General features: G+C 46.5%; 1 protein-coding gene across 4 annotated transcripts in view; it reads right to left on the bottom strand.

The window, feature by feature from the left end:
- The window catches only part of AGPAT5 (1-acylglycerol-3-phosphate O-acyltransferase 5), a 58,458-nt gene that overhangs the window by 30,238 nt on the left and 10,156 nt on the right, over positions 1–18,064 (bottom strand). For all 4 annotated transcript variants that reach the window (XR_005882399.1, XM_040967441.1, XM_040967442.1 and 1 more), the window contains exons 2-3: positions 6,816–6,885; positions 2,645–2,760 (exon numbers count right to left, since the gene is read on the bottom strand). Coding sequence is in view for 3 of the 4 variants with exons in the window: in XM_040967441.1 (XP_040823375.1) it covers positions 2,645–2,760; positions 6,816–6,885 (186 nt within the window). In the remaining variant the exon portion in view is untranslated. The remainder of the gene's footprint in view (positions 1–2,644; positions 2,761–6,815; positions 6,886–18,064) is intronic.

Raw genomic sequence — 18,064 nt, 5'->3', positions numbered from 1 at the left:
TACACTCAAGCTGGAGCCAGGAACTCGACCCACCTGAGCCAGCACCTGTGCCTCCAAGGTATACACTACAGGAAGCTGGCTCAGAAACAGACAGATCTTGAACCCAGGCAGGTGTCTCAAGCAGAGCTTAACCACTCTACCACAAAACTCAATGCAGCAGTTAGCTTTGCTAGCAACTGAAAATGTTCTTCTTACAAATATTTTATCAAAAACTTGATCAGATGGATTTTTAGCTCCCAATCTTCCATTATTATAATCATTTTCAAGGTCCTTAAAATATCAATACTCATCACCAACCCAGCTCTGAGCATTTATGTAGTACTACAGCGTGTCTCCCATACGCTAAACCCTGTTTTCTCCGTGACTGTATTTAGTGGGATTTAAGGACATCACCAAGGCAAAACAGTCATAGAGGAGGTCCCCAACTCAATGTGACTGGTGTCCTTTTAAGAAAAGACTGTGCTTCTTGGGCCCGGCACGGTGGCGCAAGTGGTTAAAGGTCCTCGCCTTGCACGCCCGGGATCCCATATGGGCGCCGGTTCTAATCCCGGCAGCCCCGCTTCCCTTCCAGCTCCCTGCCTGTGGCCTGGGAAGGCAGTCGAGGACGGCCCAAAGCTTTGGGACCCTGCACCCACGTGGGAGACCCGGAAGAGGCTCCTGGCTTCGGATCGGCATAGTATCGACCTGTTGCGCTCACTTGGGGAGTGAATCAATGGACAAAAGATCTTCCTCTCTGTCTCTCCTCTCTGTATATCCGCCTTTCCAATGAAAAAATAATAAAAATAAATCTTTAAAAAAAAAAAAAAAAAGACTGTGTGGGCCCATTGTAATGGCCTAGTGGCTAAATCCTCACCTTGCATCCGCCAGGACACCATATGGATGCCAGTTTGTGTCCTGCATGCCCCACTTTCCTTCCCTTCCAGCTACCTGCTGGTTGCGTGGGAAAGCAGTAGAAGATAGCCCAAAGCCTGGGGACCCTGCACCAGTCTGAGAGACCTGGGAGAAGCTCCTGGCTCCTAGCTTCAGATCAGCTCAGCTCTGGCCGTTGTGGTCACATGGGGAGTGAATTAGCAGATGGAAGATGTTTCTCTCTGTCTCTCCTCCTCTCCAATAAATAAATCTGAAGAAAGACGGAAGGAAGGGAAGGAGAGAGAGAGGAAAGAGAAAGAAAAGGAAGCAAAGAGCCGTGTGAGGATACAGGCCTCGTCCACGGGAGACAGCCCTCGGGAAGAACCAGGACTGACACACTGTGACCCTGTACTGCCTTCTCCACACCGCGAGAAAAGTTCTCTCACGCTGAACACTAAATTTACAGCTTGCCACTTTTTCATATCCTACAGATCACTAATTTTACCATTAGAGTTGTAAGGTAGTGTTCACTGAATTCTATACCCTAGGTTTCCTAATTTAAAAAAAAAACCTATTGTACACTTGCATTTGTTATTTTGTTTAACTACATGGTTAACTAAACATGTCTGAGTATAGATACATATCATTAACAATAGGAAACAAGGGGTGAGCAATCGGCCTAATGATCACCATTGGGACACTCCTGTCGTCCTGCTGGTTCAATTCCTGACTCTGGCTGCTCCTAACACCAGCTTCTTGTTCATGTGTACCCCAAGTCCAGTGTTGATGGCGAAAAGGACCAGGAGACCTGGACTGAGTTACAGCTCCTGAATTCAGGTTGCCCACTCAGCAGCTGAAGGCATCTGAGCAGTGACTCAGCAAATGATGAAGGCATCTGAGCAGTGACTCAGCAAATAGGAGCTTGTGCACGTATGCGTGCACTCTCTCTCTGCAATGTCTAAAAGAGAATCTAAAATATTAGATCCATTAAAAATCCATATTCTTAGATAAGTATGTTACATTTCAACATGTTGAGCCACAATTTGCAATATCCATATCCTGAATTCCAGTACTAGTTTGCCTTCAATTTAAGAGTGGGAGATGGCACAAGTAACCAAGGTCAATGTCACTCATGTGGGAGGTACTAGATGGAGCTCATGGCCCTGGCCTCAGCCCGGCTCAGTCCTAGCTGCAGTTCCCGGCCCCCCATGCCTCAGCCCGGCTCAGTCCTGGCTGTAGTTCCCAGCCCCTCACGCCTCAGTCCGGCTCAGTCCTAGCTGCAGTTCCCGGCCCCCCCACGCCTCAGCCCAGCTCAGTCCTAGCTGCAGTTCCCGGCCCCCCATGCCTCAGCCCAGCTCAGTCTTAGCTCCTGTAGCTATCTGCGTAGTAATCCAACAGATGAAGAGTTCCATCCATCACTCTGCCTTCCAAATAAATAAATAGATCTTTCTCAAAAATACAAACTTGGGGGTCAGCACTGTGGTACCATGGCTTAGCTATTGCTTGTGGCACCAGCACACCACTCTGAGCACCATTTCTGCTGTCCGGCTTCGAATGCAGCTTCCTGCTAGAGCACCCAGGAAGACAAGGGAAGATGGCTCCTAGCACACCCATGTGGGAGACCAGGACAGAGCTTCTGGCTCCTGGCTTTGGACCAACCCAGATAAAGCTACTGTGGCCAGTAGGGAGCAATTAGCAGACAGAAGACTTTTTTTCTCTTCCTCTCTATTTCTTTCTCAAATAGTTGAAGAAACCTTTAAAAAAATTTTTATAGACTATAAGAAGGGAACGTTACCTGAGACAAGTAGCACCCATACAGTGGAAGCCATTTCAAGCCATCTTTGAGCACATACCGCACATGTCCAAGAGCGTTCTGCCTGATGGCCAGCATGTCAGCAATGATCCAGTCAACTGCAGAAACAGAACCCAGTCAGCGCACAGCCCATGCCGCCCGGCAGGCCATCACAGAGCAGGCCACCACACCACAGGGTCTGCTTTGAACACACTAAGGAATCAATCCTACGTGACGAAGACACATAAATTCCATGAGGCTGTGTTTTGTTTTTCATTTTCTGAAAAGCCATTTATTTCAAAGGTAATGCATAAAATTTACAAAATCCCAAAACAATCTAATATATACAAGGGATAAAATGCGCTTCTTTAACTTTCCAGTATAGAAAACATGATTTTTCATGAGAAAAAAAAAAAGACATACAAAAAATCGCAGCTCCATGCTATTGACAAGTACAATTAAAATTCGTGACTGTACAACCAAAGCGAAGGATGCTTCAGGGTGCAGTAACAGGGATTCGAAGGTCTCACAGGGCCTGCGGCTGTGCAAGGGACAGGAGAACCGAGACACAGTCCCAGGGTGCTCACGACAATTACCAAGATTCATAACGTATGAATTAGTTAGCAGTAGCAATGCAGAACTTTCTAGAAAAATTGACAGCTGAGCTGTCAAACAGAAATTCCAAACAGGAGTGGTTCTCACGAAAGCCATGACAGAAAATTTGCAGTAAACCATTCAGAGCCTAAAATAAAGATAATGCCTTCAGAATCAGAGGGACTTGCATTATTCTATCTCTTGGTGGGGAAGTATAAAAATGAGATGTAGTATAGTATTTACAGATGAACCCAAGGATGGGGAACTTGAAAAGAAAATTGCTAATTTTTTTTTTAGAGAAAAGCAATCCTTATACAGAGGTATAAGTGTAGGGCCCGGCGCGGTAGCCTAGCAGTTAACGTCCTCGCCTTGCATGCACCAGGATCTCATATGGGCGCTGATCTGTGTACTGGAGACTTCACCTCCCATCCAGCTCCCTGCTTGTGGCCTGGGGAAGCAGTGGAGGACGGCCCAAAGCCTTGGGACCCTGCTGTACCCTCATGGAAGAAGCTTGTGGCTCCTGACAGCAGATTGGCTCTGCCTTTCCAATAAAAAATAAATAAGTAAATCTTAAAAAAAAAAAAAATAAAAGTGGAAATGTATACAGGGCCACAGAAATTACAACAACTACAATAAGTCAGACACTGGAGGGACAGGACCAACACTGTTGTGCAGTGGGTCAAGCCAGCGTCCCGCGCAGGAGCCAATGTGAGTCCCTGTAACTTCACTTGCGATCCAACATGCTGCTAAGGCCTCTGAGAGCAGCGTAAGACAGCTCACGCACACGGGAGACAGGAGCTCCAGCACTCGCTCTGGGTCAGCCCGTCACTGCAGCCACTGGGGAACGAGCCCTGCATAGATTTCTCTCTCTGTAACTCTACCTTTCAAATCAATAAGTTAACATTTTTTAAAAATACTGTGAGATAACTATAGTCTAGTAATGATACAGGGAACTCAGGGGGGGAGGGGATAAGGGAAATCCCACGATCTATGGGACTGTATCATAAAATGATAACAATAAAAAGTAAAATTAAAAACACATCTACTGTGAGAAACAGAAACCAGGGATGGAGAGTCCCCCAGACCGTGGTTAGCTCAGTCACGTGCTTCAGACAACGTGCTACACTGGACACCCCAAAGACACAGCCGCTTAAGCACGCGGCATCAACCCCAAGAAAAACATCAGGTGTTATAAACTGATTTCTAATCAGGGGTTACCATTCACAAACTGACTTCCTCCCCACGATTCAGGACAGGCAGTTACTCACACCTGGATTTTCTACGGCTTTCAACGAGCAGAGTGACGCCCACGGACGCTCCCGTAGTCAGTCAGCGCTGGCGGCTCTGGCTGTGATGCTGTGCACACTACTGGGCTAGCAATGATGGCTTCTATACAGTATGCAACTTCCTTTCCCATAAAAGCCTCTCCTTAGCCACCTCTCTCTTGGATCAGTAACTTAGATCAGATATAGTTATCGGATAAACATACCTCTTTCAATCTGGAACCCACATAGCCAAGCCTGTTACAAGCACACCCAATGCAAAGTAAACAGATGGAGAATACATTCTAAGGACATTTCCCCCAGCTTTGTACGTGAAAGCCAAGACACAAGCTGCAGCATCACGGATAGAGACGCAGTGCTAAGAAGCAGAAGTGGCACCATTTCCCACCACAACTGCCACTCAGATATAAATGTATTTTATAATGTATAAATGTATTTATAAATGTATAAATGTATTTTTATATTAAAACAAGTATGGTTATATTATGGTCTTGTATTTATCTTCTAAGAACTTTCATAAAAACATGTTACATTTTCAAAGTACACCATGTTTATAATAAACTATCCTGGTCTGTGGTCTCAAACTTGAGTTTTTCATGGGAACAGTTAAGTACATAACCAGTCAAAAGGCACAAGCTTTGTGCCACCACTACACGCAGTAAATTACCCTTCCTAGCCAGACTGAGGAATGGTGACACTGGACGACAGCTCATCACAGACAGAGGCCAGGGTAACTAAGCATACAATAGTTCATGAAAAAACGGAATTGAAAAATGTTTATTTTGATGCATAAAGTTTGAAATCTGTGCTTTAAGGAAATGAGTGTCTTTCACAAAATCTGTGAAGATCTCACATCAGCGAAATTTCAAAGTTACTACATTGAAATAAAGTTTTCTGGTTTTTTTTTCTGTTTTTTCTATTAAAAGAAACTAACCTTTTAATTTCATTTTACCCAAACTTTTTGAGCACCCTTGTGCGTTATCATTACAAGTATTCCTAAGCGGTCAGCATGCGGCACAGCATGCTAAGATGCTGCCTGCAGTGCTAGCACCCCATGCAAAGTGCTGGCTCCTGACACGATTGCTCTGCTTACCGTCCACGTGGGAGACCCGGACGGAGCACTGGGCAGCTCCCGGCCCAGCCCTGCTTTTGTGGCCATATGGGAAGCAAGCCAAGAGGTGGGCAGTCTCTCTGTCTCTGTGTTACTTATCCTTCAAATAATAAATATTTTTTAAAAATCATAAGATACCAATATGCGTGGCTGTGTAGGAATTCTTCCATGGTGATGTAGTCCAAGCCACTGTTACCATTAGCTTTGCAGAAGACAGGAGCAGAGGGCATGGAGGAACGGCAGCAAGCTCTCATCTGCATCACTACGTCAGGAGTTCTAATTCAGACAGGCAGTGTGTAGTCTAAAAGAGACAGTGCACCACCGGAAGCACCGACTACCACAGATCCAGCGCCATGCCAAGGTTTAGCTGTTGTGATGCTAACTGCCACCCAGGAGCCAGCCCCTCCGCGGGGAGAACGGAGTACTCCGATCAGCACTTGAGGCTGGGAGAGTCTGAGCGGTGTGCCCAGTGCCACACAGCCCACTGCACGAGAGCCATGAACGCCAAAGTCATGCCTTTTCGTGTCACACACTGTCAGCTGACACACCTGCCATCTAAAGCAAGAAAAGGGAGCATTTCACAAGAGACATAACGTAAGCAGTGTCAAAGGAGGCAGCGGAGGACAATGCAGAGCACAAACACCCACAGCACCACTGCCAACTCTGCAGGGAAGTAAGTTAACGGAAACAGAATGCCAGCACAACAAACTGTCATGCAAAAACAAGGCAGCGGAGACACCAGTCAACACGCCAGGTCTTCTGAGCTGTACCCGGGCAGGCCAAGAGGGGCAAAGTCAAAGCCATAACCCAACAGTAAGTAGTCCCTGGTGGTCTCTGCTGACATTTTCTGAGAGCTATGCAGTGATGCTTAGCATCTGCCCGTTTCCTGTTCTGACTCAACGATTCTACTTGTAACAATGTAATTCAGAAAAACAGCCAATAGATAGTGAAAGGTGTTCAAAGAGACAGGGAAAATGGAGGGATGCAGCTTACCGCCACCGGAAGGAGCTCAGAACAACGCACGGCTTTCAAAAAGCAAAACCACAAAAAATACAAACAAAGAGGACAGGCAGAACATCTGCACACCAAATGTCATGATTTAACAATCTGCCTTATTTAACCGGATAAGGACATTGTTTTGAATGTCCATGTACCATTTGTAGAAAAACCTAAAAGTCATACAAACCTGTGCTTCGGTGATTTGCTAAATATATTATATTTTCTTTATTTTTTGGCAAATCTCCATATAGGATTATCTAAAAGATAAAACAAAAAGAAACAGTACTTTAATATTTTTAAATTGTACTACTGAAATATGCAAAGTAAGACAATGTGGAAAAAAATGACAAAAACAATTAATGAATACGCCAATTTTTTTAAAGCTCTTCCATCTGCTAGCTCACTCCCCAAGTAGCTGCCAACAGACAGAGCGGAGCTGATCCAAAGCCAGAAGCTTCTGCTGAGTCTCCCACGCGCGTGCAGGGTCCCAAGGCTCTGGGCGTCCTGACTGCTTTCCTAGGCCACAGGCATGGAGCTGGATGGGAAGTGGAGCTGCTGGGACACGAACCAATGCCAATATGACATCTCGCTACTTGCAAGGCAAGGTCTTTAACGACTAGGCTACCAGGCCAGGCCCATTCCTATCTATTAACAGAAAGTTTGACTTCTCCTTAGGACCTAACACATCATAAATACCTCAGGTTACTTAAGCGTAGACACGTTTATGGCCATAACACAGAACTTGGTCAACAACATTCTCACGACAAAACTACAACAGTATTTACACAGAAGACACAGACATGTGCAGAAAAACCGTAACGAGACATAGGACGCTTCATTACAGAGTACGGAGAGCAGGAGTTACTCAGCGTGACTCTGATGGATGGGTGACGCCGACAGGCTCACCAAGACCAAAGGAAGAGGAATCCTGCGCGACTGTCTGGGCATGCCAGGCAACGCAGGCACAGGGGCAGGGCACTGCAGCAAGCTCAGCAGGATGGCCCTGGCCCAGAGCGTTCCAACCACCACGAGGATCCAAACTTGACAGTGCCAGGAGAGGGTCTGCGGTCAGACCTGCATCTAGAACAGCTCCGGCCCCAGGGAGCACTGACACTCCGGCTTCCTTCCTGGACGGTGGCCAGCAGGTGTTCATTAGTCTTTCCACTGCATTAACTGTCTGAGACTGTTCATATTAAATGGAAGAATGTGTGGTAAAATCATACAGACTTCAACTGCTTAAGGTAATGGCTCTTCCAGGACATTTCGTTTCTGCGCTGTGTCATCTCAAATTGTGCAGATTATAAATTAGCCAAGGGTTTTTACATTTTTCTTATTCATAGGAGTATTTTTTAGTCATGACACCAAGAGAGAAAAGGACATTAACTCAAAATCATCCACATAAATACAGCTAGGGGATACGAAGTAACGGAGGCCAGAGATTCAAAGTTCTCTTCCTTAGAAAGTGGAAAATGTTGTGTACGCTGTGTGTTAAAATATACATATAATGATTTTTGTTATAACATTACTTATGATATAAATTAATAACTCCAAGCCTGACTGGCACAGGGCTATAACTGGACTGCTTATGAAAATCCCAGCTCTCACCAAGGAGCTGGCACTCACCCCAGCACTGAGCCCACACTGAATCCACTGCAGACACACGGCAGGTACTTGGAGCTAACACTTTTGGACAGGCTCCCAAGCAAAAGACAGCAGCCACACGAGCCATCTGAGAGACTAACGCAGAGCTCAGCCACGCCACTGCCAGGAAGCAGCCCTGAAGGTGCTTAAAAAAAAAGTCGTGAAAGGCATTTTGTTTTTACAAAAATTATACTGTCAATCAAAAGAAAATACAGCACTGCAAATTCTGTGTTTTTAAAAGTCATATCTCATTTTAAGGTAAAAGTAAGCATGGCAAAGAGGGACAGAGAAGCACAGATTAAACACAATCATTAACGCCACGTGAAGACAATTCCCAGCAGTGAGCACGCGGTACACACACAGGCACCAGGAGTATGTAAGCAAAAGCACAGACGACCGAGTTCCTCCAAAGACCCACAGTCAGTAACAGCAAGGCCTTCTTCAGATGATTGCACACCTACAGGCCAGCATCACGGGAGAGCAGGGGAAGCTACTGGCTGCCACGCTAGCATCCCACATTGGCACCGGTGCATTTCCCAGCTCTTCCACTTGGAATCCAGCTCCCTGCTAGTGGCCTGGGAAAAGCAGCGAAAGACGGCCCCAGCGTTTGGGCCGCTGCCACCCACGTGGGAGATCCCAAAGCAGCCCTGGCTTCAGCCTAGCCCAGCACTGGTTGGCACGGCCGTCTGGGGACCAGTGGATGGAAGGCCTTTTTCTGCCCCTATCTCAGCTTTTCAAATAAATAAATAAATAAATCTTAAAAATAAAAAGAAAGTCATTCATAGTAGATATCCCTACTTCTCCCAGTGAATTGTCTCTGAAGTTTCATAAAGGATTTATAAAGTGCAAAAGGAGCTCAGGCGACCCATTAATGCCACAAAGTACTCACACTGTCAAATGGCAGCTCTGCGACCGCCGAAGACTTCCCTCACCACCTCAACGGCTTCTAAACTAGGATCTCACTATTTCGTCTGAATTAGTTCAACAACAAAGTTCAATTTACTCAGCATGTAAAAATACATCTCCAGTGCTAGCAAGAGAAAGTATAAGCAACGGATGCACCTGATTCACCGGGCCGAGGGCAAGGCAGTTACCCGTGAGGTCTCTCAGAGGTACAAAAGGGGTAGGAACTGAAAACCTATGTAACCCCTGAAGAGATGATAAACTTCTACATGCCCAACAAAAGCTATTTCCAACTGAAATGCAAAGCAGAAAGCTTCTGCCAAACCGTACGTTAGCATCTCAAAGCAGGTATCTGGATGACAGACATCAAACCACAACTCCGGAATTCAGTAGAAATAAGAACACAAGGCCACTCTCCACATTATAACATCGTAAAGTCTGGGGATGGACACAGTGGCCCTCCTGGCATCCGTCAGGATCCAACAGCCAGTGTGTGCCCTGGATGCTCCACTTTTCTTCCAGATCCCTGCCGGCAGCCGGGGAAAGCAGCAGAGAAAGGTCCAAAGCCTAGGGACCCTGCACCGGCTGGGCAGAGCCAGAGGCTCCAGCTGGACCAGCTCAGCTCCATAGGGAGTGAAACAGCAAAGACCCTTCTCTCCGTGTATCTGCCGTTCCAATAAAAATAAATAAACCTTAAAAAAAAAAACTAATAAAATCTGAAAGCAATGTGGATGATGAACTGCAAACCTTTCTGTAATAGCTGCAAACCATTTACAGACACTCCAGACAGGCTCTGCTTAAACAGAGAAGGGATACAAAGTCTCCACTGTAAGTGCACAGTTTTCAGGGTCTTCCACTTCCAATGTTCCAAGTATAAACACATACTTCACTCTAAAAGTTCTCAAAATTTAGTCCACTCACTGAAAAGTCATTCGATTTAATTTTTTTTTAATCTTTCATACTATAGTTCTGATGGTTCAAGGACTTCCTCTTCCACCCTCCCCACTCTCTAGCCCCCACTGATTTCCCCTATATTTTTACATTAGCACATTTCTTCAACAGTCACATGTCCATCATTCTTCTATTTAGGTATCTTGACACATAGACAGTGGAATAAAGCCCAGTATCCTATTGTCAACATATATTTAACAGCTTCATGGCAGTCCATCCTGTCTTCAGGAGTAGAGATGCATACTGCAATGTACCTTCCCTTCCTGGTGTGCTAGTCTCCGCCACACAGTTCCTCTTGATGAAGACGTGTATATGAGGTTTATCTAGATGTCTATTGATCTAGTATTAAGTTCACTAATATGGAAAGGAAGAAAAATTTTCACTTAAGAATATAGGATTTCAAAATACCTGAAATTTTTTTAAAAAGTTCTTAAAAAGTTACAAAATATCCAAGCACACAAATTATTAAATCATTGTGCAATTGCTATACAAATCTTCCTGTATCACCTCACAATAACAATCTCTAAATCAGTTTTTCCTTGTGTATATTTTTAAAGTATTTATTTCTGTTATTGGAAATGCAGATTTACAAAAAGGAGAGACAGAGACAAAGATCTTTTGGTCACTGGTTCACTCCCCAAAGGGGCACTGTGCCCAGAGCTGCACTGATCCAAAATCAGGAGCCAGGAGCACCCTTCAGGCCTCCCATGAGGTGCAGGGTCCCAAGGCTTTGGGCCCCCCTGACTGCTTTCCCAGGCCACAGGCAGGGAGCTGGATGGGAAGCGGGGCCGCTGGGACAGAAACCTGCACCTACTTCAGATGCCAGTGCTTGCAGGCAGAGGATTAGCTGGTCGAGCCACTGCATCGCCTCTTCCTCAGAATTCACTTGCCTTCACACTGAAGCTTCTCCACCTTCCACTCCAGACCCGAGTACTGACGCCACCTCTGCACCACACTCAGGTGACCCTCCTAGCTGAACCCCAATGATGGTCTGATATTGTACCAGCAATGTCGGGGTGCACTGATGGAATCATGACTCCTACTGTCACAACGCAGGGAAAAGTTGTCGGGACGTGGGAGTTCAGGGCGGGGGGCGAAACCCACCTCTATGAAATTGTACCATAAAATTCAAAATATCAAAATAAATATTTAACAACAACAGTATACAAAGAATGAAGGCACAGAGTCAGAACAGAGAGACGGGGAATGCAGCAGTGAGGAAGGCCGCATTTTCCAATAAGGTAACTGCAGATCACAGGTGGCTATTAAGCAGCTAAATTTTCATTTGCTAGTGCAAATGAGATGTTCTATTTTGAAGCTATAAGAAAGAACACATTTTGTTAGTACTTTGTTTTCTACTGATTATGGTAGATATTCCACACTAGAATATCCTGAACACAGTGTCGTAAATAAATACATTATTAATTTGGAAAACAGACGCAAACACCAGTGACACTGAGCATGGCACTGACAAGCCGTGCCCCCTCTGGCCTGTTAGCTCTCCTCGGCAGGGCTTGCCACCTGCAGAGCCTGGCACCCACATGGCTTCAGCACATGTGTACTGAATCATGCCTGCAATTTTATACTCTTAGGTAGGCAAAGCTATACCTCACTTTCAGTGTAAAGATACTTTAGAATGCTCATAAATAAAATACTTAAAACATACCAATGACTCTTTTTTTTAAAGATTTATTTTTATTTATTGGAAAGTCAGATATACAGAGAGGAGGAGAGACAGAGAGGAAGATCTTCCATCCAATGATTCACTCCCCAAGTGAGCACAACGGCCGATGCTACGCCGATCCGAAGCCAGGAGCCAGGAACCTCTTCCGGGTCTCCCACGCGGGTGCAGGGTCCCAAAGCTTTGGACCGTCCTCGACTGCTTTCCCAGGCCACAGGCAGGGAGCTGGATGGGAAGTGGAGCTGCCAGGATTAGAACCAGCGCCCATATGGGATCCCGGGCGTGCAAGGCGAGGACTTTAGGCACTAGGCCACGCCGCCGGGCCCACCAGTGACTTTTAAAAGCATCCTTTTGTGACACTTCTAGCGCTCAACAAATTACATCTGTCACTCCACAACATCGGTTTCATCGTTTTTCCTTCAAAACAAGGCACACGCACACAGAAGCCTTTTGGTTTCCATTTTTCATAATTCTTTCTTTACATAAGCTTAGTCACTGTACTCTTTTTAAAAAAATATTTTTAAAATTTTTATTGGAAGGTCAGATATATAGAGAGACAGAGAGGAAGATCTTCGGTCAGTCGATTCACTCCCCAAGCAGCTGCAACAGCCAGAGCTGAGCCGATCTGAAGCCAGGAGGCAGGAGCCTCTTCCAGGTCTCCCAAGTTGGTTCAGGGTCCCAAGGCTTTGAGCTGTCCTTGACTGCTTTCCCAGTGAGCAGGGAGCTGGATAGGAAGTGGAGCCGCTGGGATCAGAATCGGCGCCCTATGGGATCCAGGCATGTACAAGGCAAGGGCTTTAGCCACTAGGCTACTGCACCAGGACCCATTGTACTTTTTTTCAGAATAGTTTTAGATTCATTAAAAAAAAATTCATCCAAATCTCTTCAGAGAAAAAGAAAATAATTTTCTCTTACCTTATTAAGTCAGGTGGCCCACATCCCACCAGCAAGCTAGCCCATCCCAACCCAGACCACCTGCTCTTGGGCACACAGGCAGGTGCTACAGCCTAGCAGGGGTGTCCTCAAAGATGCCCCCCAGGACCACCCCAGTCCTAGTTCTCACATGTGGCCTCCGTTGGCCTGCCCCAACTCTGGCACTTGCTGTCCGAGTTCCTATCAGTGGGTGCTACAACCTAGTCCAACTGAGTCAGCCCTCATTCCTGGCTCTTGCACATACCAGCAGGTACTGCAGCCTCACAGGGGAGTCCCCAGAGATCCCTTAAAGCCATACTTCCAATCCTGCTTCTCACACACGCCAGCAGGTGCTGCAGCCCAGCCCTGGCATGGCACATTCCCTGGGTGACTCTCCTGACACTAGCCTAGCCAGCCTACCTCCAGCTCTTACTAACGTTGTGTCCTTGCACAGCTTGGCCCAGCCTGTACCCAGCAACAGCTCTCACTTGCACAGGCAGGTTCTGTGTTTCACAGTGGGGTCCCCAAAACCCCTTATTAGACCAAGTGCCATTGGTCCATTGGGCCTAGCCTACCCTGGTGCACGCCCCATAACATCACTATTGCACATGACTTGGTCTAACCCAGGAAGGCCCTCCATATTCTTCCTGATCCAGCCCATCTCAACTCCCTTGATTACCCGCAAGTGCAGTGGCCTGGTCTGTGGAAGTCCCCAGAAGTCACTGCATACATGACAAACAAGCCTCGGTGGACTACATTCCTATTTGCACATCCCCCGACTCCATTTCCGGGCAGATGCATGCCCCCACCATGGGGCGTGTGCATGGTGTTGGGGGCTGGGGAGTGGGCAACGGCAGCCACTGGTGAGGAGCTCACCCCCCCACCCCAATCCCACCCCTTAGTTTCTCTTCTCTGCACTGTGATGTTAAGTCACTAACAGCATAGGTTTCAAAGTGTCAGATTTGAATTAAGACTTGAATTTTAGGAGTTGGCATTACAGAGGATAAAGTAGCTGTCTGCAGCACTGCCATCCCACGCCATCCCATCTGGGCACCCACTCCTGTCCTGGCTGGTCCACTTCTGATCCAGTTCCCTGTGAACAATCAGAGAAAAGCAGCAGCAGGCAACTGTAAGAATCCCTGCCATGCACAGGAGACCTGGAGGAAGCTGCTGCTACCTAGGTTTGCCCTGGCCTAGCACTGCAGCGGAGAAGCAAACCAACAGAGGGCAGGCCTGTCTCCTCTCCTTCTGTAACTGCTGCAAACAAACAAAAGGCATTTGAATGTTAACGGTAGTCCATCGCTTTACCAGGAGAACATGACTGAGAGCCTGCAGCCTTTCTATCTCTATCTGTGGAGTGCAATCCCATTTCTCATAGGGTTCTGCTGAAACACAGAAGACTATACAGATTATTTCACATAAAGCCTGCAACTGTCCTGTTAGGGTCAAAGTGCATTGTCATCCAAGTCTGTTAAGTGACCAACAGAACAAAAAAATGACTGCCTTCTCTGTTCACCATTATCTCCAAAGTCTCTGATGACACAGAAATGCAGTTATGCAGAATTTCAGTAAGAATTATATATACAATTTATGCTTAAACTATGTTTAAGATCATTTGAAACAAAACCTTTAAACCTATGTCACTGGAAGGCAGTCATAAGCCACGTAACAACTGTTCGGTGAGAGACCACATCACATATACAAGTAGTCCCATCACAGAACACAAAGCGGGAACCGCCCACGGCTGGTGACCTCAGCGCCATGCCATCGTGAGGACAGCACCACGTGTGGGGTGGTGCTTGTTTAAGCACACCCACCCCGCCTGGCAAACCAGGAAAGCGCTCTTCGCACAGTATGTAATACTCAAGCAGGACAATAAACAACTGCTCCTGTCATGTCAGTGCCCAGACTTTCCGTCATTACAGTTTGTCTCTCTTACTTACAGGAAGTTAGCTGTCATGTGTGGTGTCTCTCTCACTTACAGGAAGCTAACTGTTAATGCGTGGTGTCTCTCTAGATTGCATCAAGTAACTGACCTAAACCACACGGACTTAAGTACAGGTGATAAAAAGACAAAATCGTGCACCTACACATTTCTCAACTTCCCCGTTGTTACGTGACGCCTGACTTACTGTTAGCCAACAAGTACAAGTTCTCCGCAGAAAATACACAAAAACTATGGCCTTTTTCTGGCCAATCTGAAACACTCCATTGACTAGCTCTTCTGAAACAAAACCAAAATAATAAGCAGTCGTTTGCCTAATAACCAAAATACAAAAATTAAATCAACCTCACCATATTTAACTAAGTCTTGGAGGTCACACAGCACGTGTGGTACCGCACGTGTCACCACCCTGTCCCAGATGTCATTCGGCACAGCAGGACGGACCAGTCACGGAGCTAAGCGGTTCTGCACACTGTCTCATTGAGTCTTCACAGCACTGAGAACTGACTCCACTGAAGTACATGAGTGCTGACCTTGAAATGTCAACTTAATCAAGCCGACACACAAGATGGCAAAGGAGTATTATACCCAGTTTCTCATATGCAAATCTCAAAATGGTTTTGATTGTGACAAAACTAGTTTCTACAAAACTTCTAGATAAAAAAGTCAAAGGAAAAGGCTTCCCTATATTACAGGTTTACGTAATTTTTAAACTCCAAATATAAGAAACTCAAGAGAAAAACTAAAAAAAAACAAAAAAAACCCAGAGCATTTTTATTGCAGTGATGCAAATTAACAGGTACAAAGCAGGACATGAGTGCACAAAGGCCTGGCAGTCACACACACACACACACACACACACACACACACACACACACACACACACACACACACACACACACACACACACACACACACACACACACACACACACACACACACACACACACACACACACACACACACACACACACACACACACACACACACACACACACACACACACACACACACACACACCAGCTCCCACCAAATCAACTAACAGCCAAAAGATACAGTTTATCTCACTCAACATCAGGATTGCCCCCGTACTGGCTAACTTTATGCAGCGGTGACCGGTGACCGAGGTCTTATTTCAGGGTAGAGATTTCCATCAGCCTGAAGTGCTGGCACCTGCGGTGCAGGCCACACCGAGGCTGAGCCCTAGAACTCTCCTTCTTGGGAGCCGTCACCCTCACTCCTCTGTCCTCGCTCTAGAAAGCTCTAGAGACAGAACAGTGAAGCCGACTCCCAAATGTCACTTACCTTTAGTCATGTCACACATTGGCCCTTTAAAAGGCCCACACAACACTTTATTATCTGGGGCTGTCACTGCTATTAGCAACAGACAACCAAGGAGAAACAGAGGGAACTGCACAGGTTCAAAAGTGACCAAAGGTACCGGCCTCAAAGATGTCCTGCTTGCACAGCTGCCCTGGAACATTCCTTGCACGACCTGTGACAATACTCACCCTGTCTCACTCCTGAGGGCAGTGTTTATGTTCCTTCTCCTTTACTTAATAAAGAACAAGTTAGCGTGCCTGGTGCGATGGCTTTAGTGGTTAAACTCTTGCCTTGCATCCACCAGGATCCCATAAGGGTGAAGCTTCATGTCCTGGCTGTTCCACTTCCCATCCAGGTCCCTGCTCGTGGCCTGGGAAAGCAGTAGAGGGAGGCCCAGAGCCTTGGGACCCTGCACCCACTTGGAAGAGTCAGAGGAAGCTCCTGGCTCCAGATCGGCTCAGCTGCAGCCACTGTGGCCACTGGGGAGTGAACCAGCAGACAGAAGTGTTTTTTCTCCATCTCTCCTTCTCTGTAGATCTGCCTTTCCAATTAAAAAAAAAAAAAAAAACTTTCCTTTTTTAAAAAGATTTATTTTTATTGGACACTCAGATATATAGAGAGGAGGAGACAAAGAGGAAGATTGTCCATTGATTCACTCCTCAAGTGGCCGCAATGCCTGGAGCTGCACTGATCTGAAGCCAGGAGCCAGGAGCTTCTTCCAGGTCTCCCATGTGGGTGCAGGGTCCCAAGGCTTTGGGCCGTCCTCCACTGCTTTCCCAGGCCACAAGCAGGGAACTGGACGGGAAGTGGAGCTGCTGGGATTAGAACTGGAGCCATATGCGCTCCCAGTGCATTCAAAGAGAGGACTTTAGCTGCTGGGCCACCATGCCGGGCCCTATTTTTTTTCTTCTTTATTAAGAAATGAGTTAGAATCATTAAATCTGTAGATTCTTTTAAACTAAATCTCATCAAATAGTTAAGTCATTTCATTCAAGAATCCTCACTACTCCAAAGTGAGATTCAGGGGCACTGTGGCACAGTCGGTAAAATCACTGCCCATAAAACTGGCATCCCACATGGGTGCAAGTTCAAGTGCTGGCTGCTCCACTTCCAATCCACACCACCCAGCTAATGCACCTGGGAAAGCAGCAGCAGCTGGCCGGGAGCTGGGGCCTCTGCACCCACGTGGGGAGAGGGAAGACGCTCCTGGCTTCAGCCTGGTCAGCCCCGGCTACTGCAGCCATTGAGGTGTCTATTCTCCGTCTTGCCCTCTGCAGATCTGCTTTTCAAATATATAAAATATTTTTTAAAAAAGAGATTGATCTTAATTTCCACAAACTGAGTCTTCTGTTTTGTTAAAAGGCAGAAACGTCATTCATCCTTCCCTTTATTGCCATTTTTAAGAGGCGACGAACTTGTAGAGGCTGCGCGTGCACTATAATACGCTGTGGTTAATGTTAGGAAACAGCAACCCTGACACTGACCCGCGATGAGGTCACAACACATGTGCACCAGCTGGGTCTAACCTGGACTGGATACAGGAGAGAAAAAGAAATTGGAAACATTTTTTCCCACCCACCTGCCTCCTTGCCTAAATCCTCTCTCTCCACATGAGCATGCATCCCTCTCAACTATGTAGACCAAAAAAAAAAAAAAAAAAGGTGGGTATTTAGGCTTGTAGTTAAGGTGCTGGCTGAGAAGTCCTTGTTGTATGTTGGAGTACCCCAGTTTGATCCTTCATCCCAGCTCCTAATTCCAGCTTCCTACTGACCCGGACCCTGGGAGGCAGGTGCCGGCTTCAAGGAACTGGATTGATGCCTGGGAAGCAGGTGATGGCTCAAGGAACCAAGTTCACGCCTGGGAGGCAGCTGATGGCTGAAGGAACCGACTGATGCCTGGGAGGCAGGTGACGGCTCAAGGAACCGGACTGATGCCAGGCAAACGGGCAACGTGGGTCGCACTCTGTGCTCCCAGCTTCAGCCTGCCCAACCCTGATCATTTTAGGCATTTGGTGAGTGACCCGGCACTCTCTCTGCCTCACAGATAAATATATATTTTAAAAAGACTTATTTTTACTGGA

This window comes from Ochotona curzoniae, unplaced genomic scaffold, assembly GCF_017591425.1.
Source record: "Ochotona curzoniae isolate NIBS_2020 unplaced genomic scaffold, NIBS_Ocur_1.0 scaffold_4506, whole genome shotgun sequence".
NCBI lineage: Eukaryota > Metazoa > Chordata > Mammalia > Lagomorpha > Ochotonidae > Ochotona > Ochotona curzoniae.
The sequence above is the reverse complement of the archived record's forward strand: the minus strand, read 5'-3'. Positions and strand labels throughout refer to the sequence as shown.